Raw genomic sequence first — 4267 nt, forward strand, 5'->3', positions numbered from 1 at the left:
TTGAGTTTAATTCATTGATTTAGTGAACACATTTGCAGCAGGCAACAGTGAGATAGGAGACTTATAGCCCGAAAGGAAAATGAAAAAACTTTAAAAAACTTTAGAAAAATGATATTATTTGCGAAGTGACCGGCCATAGACAATAAGATCCTGTGAGTTCCACCTTATTGCATCAAAAGGAAGCAATGAAATTTGGCCGGCCACCAAATAGCATTGTTGGATCTTAAATTCAAGTCAAATCAATAATAATCCAAATTTCATAAGCGTTGACTAAGAGGGCATAACAATCAAACAGACACAAACAGTACAAAGGTTATATATATATATATATATACACACACTCACATAATATATTAATATATATATATGTTTCTCTTGTTGTGTAGCTATTGTGGTTTTCTTCCTGGATCAGATTCCATTTGCTTAGGCCTTTGTCTGTGTGTGAGTTGTTTGTTGGCCTTCTTGTTTGGTCCTTGGGCCTAGCGGTCTGTAGCGTGTATATTTGTATTTTGCTAAATAAATTCACTTTTTACTTAAAGATAAGGGAAAAATTACTAGTTAGTCCTAGCTACTTTTTGACTTTAAATACAAATAATTTCATATTTTAATAAATATCTCCAACTAAGTTAAGAATTCTAGTAACAATGTTTTTTTTTTTCTTCCAACTTTGCCCTTTCTTACAAATGCCTTAAATGTTATTTTCTTATCAAAATACTTGCTATATCTTTTACCTCTAATTTTTTTTTAATTAGTATCAATTTATAATAATAATGAGAAAAGCACATAATTTAAATTGCCACCAAAATTAGCAATTTTTAAAAATATTTAACAAGTTATTTAATTTAAAACAATCATAATAAAAGTAAATATTGAAACAAGCCCAAAAAGTTTCACAATTTTTTTCGATGAGGTGTATTCATATACAAATAATGAATTATTTAAATTATTTTCAATTTTTTCTATTTATATTGTTTTACAAATATGTAATTTCAAGAACTAAAGGTAATATTATGTAAATTTAAGGATATGTTACATATGTATATGTGTGTGTAAAAGTGTATCAAGATAGTATAAATTTTTCTTTGAAAAATTTTCATATAAGAAAATGATATTAATAATATTTCTTCAAAAAAGTGCAATATTGGAGAAAAATTAATATAAGTGGAATTATGAACTTTTATAATTAGAAATATTAAGTAAAAGTTGGACTTAATTATTCTAACAAATTTTTTTAGAACTTATTGATTCTTATAATTAAAAAGTAGAACTAATACTTAATTTTTTAAAGAAAAAAAACAATGTGTTACATGTGGAAAGACAGTAACATAAAACTAAAGAGTAAAGACAAACTTTACTGTGAGTGAGGATGTTGCCAAAACGCTACTTGATCATCAATCCATGTTTAGTTTAGGTTTAATTATTTCATTGGTATCTATCATAGAAATTAACAATATTATCTTAAACACGCACACGCATATATAATATTTTTACAATATTATCTTAAATTAATGTTATAAGTCCTATCATTCTGTGCATGTATGTGTATATGCACACACAAGGAACAAAAATGCTTTGTGACTACACAAATAAGTAAGAAAAATAGGTAGAAAAATGGGAAGCAGCAACATTGATATTCCAAAGGTTAGAGTAGGTTCAAGTAGCATTCCATTGCTGGGATTTGGAACAGCTGTATTCCCTTTTGTTGTATCAGAAACCGCGAAAGAGTCCATCCTCCATGCAATCAAACTTGGCTACAGACACTTCGACACCGCCGCTAATTACAAATCCGAACCGTCTCTTGGTGAAGCCATAGCAGAAGCTCTCCGCCTTGGCCTCGTCACATCTCGTGATGAGCTTTTCATCACCTCAAAGCTCTGGTGCAGCGATGGACACCGTCACCGTGTCCTCCCTGGACTACAAAGCACTTTGCAGTAAAATTTAAATATATATCTATATATATTCATATACTCCATGCATACGCATTGCATGCATTATGTACCTAATTAATTAATCAGTCGTATATACGTATATATACTCTTGTTGCATGTACAGTTATGTTCCCAATTATTATTAGAACAATTTATTTATTGATGTAGAATAGGAGGTTGATGATTTTGGAGACCGTTTGGACTGCCAGAAGACCAAACGGGGTTTAATACAATACAGTTTTGATGAACTAGTTTTGACCCGAGAAAACTCTATCCCGATTGGAAACGGGCTAATTTGCAAAACTTAGCAGCTTTGCTGCTGATGTAAGCTACTTTTCTGCTGTATTCCATCGTTTAAGAAACCTTGAAATTGTGTTTTCTAATTTTTTAATATTTGGGGATTTTTGCTAAAGTCTAAACAAATTCGAATTCTTTTGATTTTTGGTTTGACTTTTTTTTGGGTAAATTTATTTTTTAGTCACTAGATTTATTATTATTATTATTAATTTTTAAAGAAAGTTTATGTTTTGAGCTTATTTTTAGATTTTTTATGATGTGTTAATTCTTCTTTATCATAAATACATGTAGTGCAAAGAGCAGATTCATTGACTCACTATTGAACGTTCATAGCTTCTGCTTTATCATTTGTTAATTAATTAATTGATATGTATGTACATATTTAACATTTCTTTTCCTTAATTTTCCAATTAATTTGTATGTTGTATTTAGGAAGCTTGGATTGGAGTATCTTGATCTTTTTCTGATCCACGTACCGGTGAGCTTGAAGCCAGAAGCAGCGTATGAGGTGCCTTTCAAGGAGGAGGACATTGTTGCCATGGATATCAGGGGTGTTTGGGAAGGCATGGAGGAGTGTCAGAGACTTGGCCTCACCAAAAATATTGGAGTCAGCAACTTCTCTTGTAAGAAGCTAGACCAGTTACTTCTAACTTCAAAAATCCCTCCCATGGTCAATCAAGTGAGTTTTTATAAAATTTTATGAATTTCCATATTCATTAAATTTCTTCATTTCTTAGTTCAACTGATTGATCGTGTGATTTCTTGAGAAGATGACTGATTTGCAAAGCACTATATATGCTTTAAATATTGAAGGTGGAGATGAGCCCACTTTGGCAGCAAAGTAAGCTGAGAGAGTTCTGTGAGAAAAAGGGAATCCATGTCACTGCTTATTCACCTTTAGGGGCAAGAGGAACAGTATGGGGAACCAACCAAGTCTTGGACTGTGAGGTTCTCAAAGAGATTGCTGAGGCTAGGGGAAAGACAGTTGCTCAGGTAAATTTTCATACATATAGATATATATATGTAGCCTTATCTCTGTACGCGGAGAGAGGCGCTTCCTTGATCAAATCCGTGGTGTCCAGCTCACAACGGAGCAATTGCGCTGTGGCCTACACTATCTTTTGTATCTATCTGTATATATAAAAGATAGGAAGCAGCCTCTCTCTCTATATAAAAGATAGGAAGCAGCCTCTCTCCTCATATAGAGATAAGGCTGGTGCTTCTTGTCTTTTATATATATACACACACACACACACAAAAGACAGTGTAGCCCTCGGCGCAATTGCTCCATTATTTCTTGGAGGTCACGGATTTGAATAAGGAAGCAGCCTCTCTCTGCACGCGAAAATATGGTTACATACATTAAATTCTTTCCAAACCCTACGATAATAGAGTATCGTACACTGAGCCCTGAGATGGGTTTACGAGCAGGGAGTGAGTCTTCTTGTGAAGAGTTTCAATAAGGAGAGAATTAAAGAGAACCTTGAGATATTTGATTGGACACTGAGCCCTGAGGACTGCCACAAGATCAGTCAAATTCCACAGCAGAAGGGGTGGGATGCAATCCAATTCATATGGGATGAAGGCCCATATAAATCTATTCAGGAGTTTTGGGATGAGGAGGTATAATTCATGTTATATGTATATACATCAAATCTTGTAAACAAGAAATTGCATAATTAAGCTAAATAAATTTAGAATTTGATTATTAAAATAAATAAACACAACACTAGAGCATATAAGAAAGAAGTTCCTTTTGGCCCAATAATATTTTGACACCTATTCCAATACAAATTACATTTTCAAAGGGTTGTCAACACTTGATAGATGAAATGGTAATTTGATCCGTTATAAATGTTCATACACATATTGTGGAATAATGGAATTTAAGACAACTACTCACAACAACAACAACAATTAGTCCATGAAATGTATGGGATTAAATGATTATGCTAATTGGTGTTCAATCCAAAATCTATATTTTATTTGGTTTTAAAAATTTTTTAGATACGAAACTTTAAGAACAACTCCAATAGAGTCTC

At 32.5% G+C, this 4267-nt stretch overlaps 1 protein-coding gene across 1 annotated transcript; it reads left to right on the forward strand.

The window, feature by feature from the left end:
• The first annotated feature begins 1468 nt into the window (after window positions 1–1468).
• LOC132304677 (non-functional NADPH-dependent codeinone reductase 2-like) lies at window positions 1469–3956 on the forward strand. Its single transcript, XM_059802414.1, has 4 exons — window positions 1469–1931; window positions 2658–2904; window positions 3039–3220; window positions 3632–3956. The coding sequence occupies exons 1-4, from the start codon at window positions 1612–1614 to the stop codon at window positions 3852–3854; spliced, it is 972 nt and encodes a 323-aa protein (XP_059658397.1). The 5' UTR covers window positions 1469–1611; the 3' UTR covers window positions 3855–3956.
• The last annotated feature ends 311 nt before the right edge of the window (window positions 3957–4267 follow it).

This window comes from Cornus florida, unplaced genomic scaffold, assembly GCF_030987335.1.
Source record: "Cornus florida cultivar Cherokee Brave unplaced genomic scaffold, ASM3098733v1 CherokeeBrave_3.0.0_Hap2_Chr01, whole genome shotgun sequence".
Taxonomy (NCBI): domain Eukaryota; kingdom Viridiplantae; phylum Streptophyta; class Magnoliopsida; order Cornales; family Cornaceae; genus Cornus; species Cornus florida.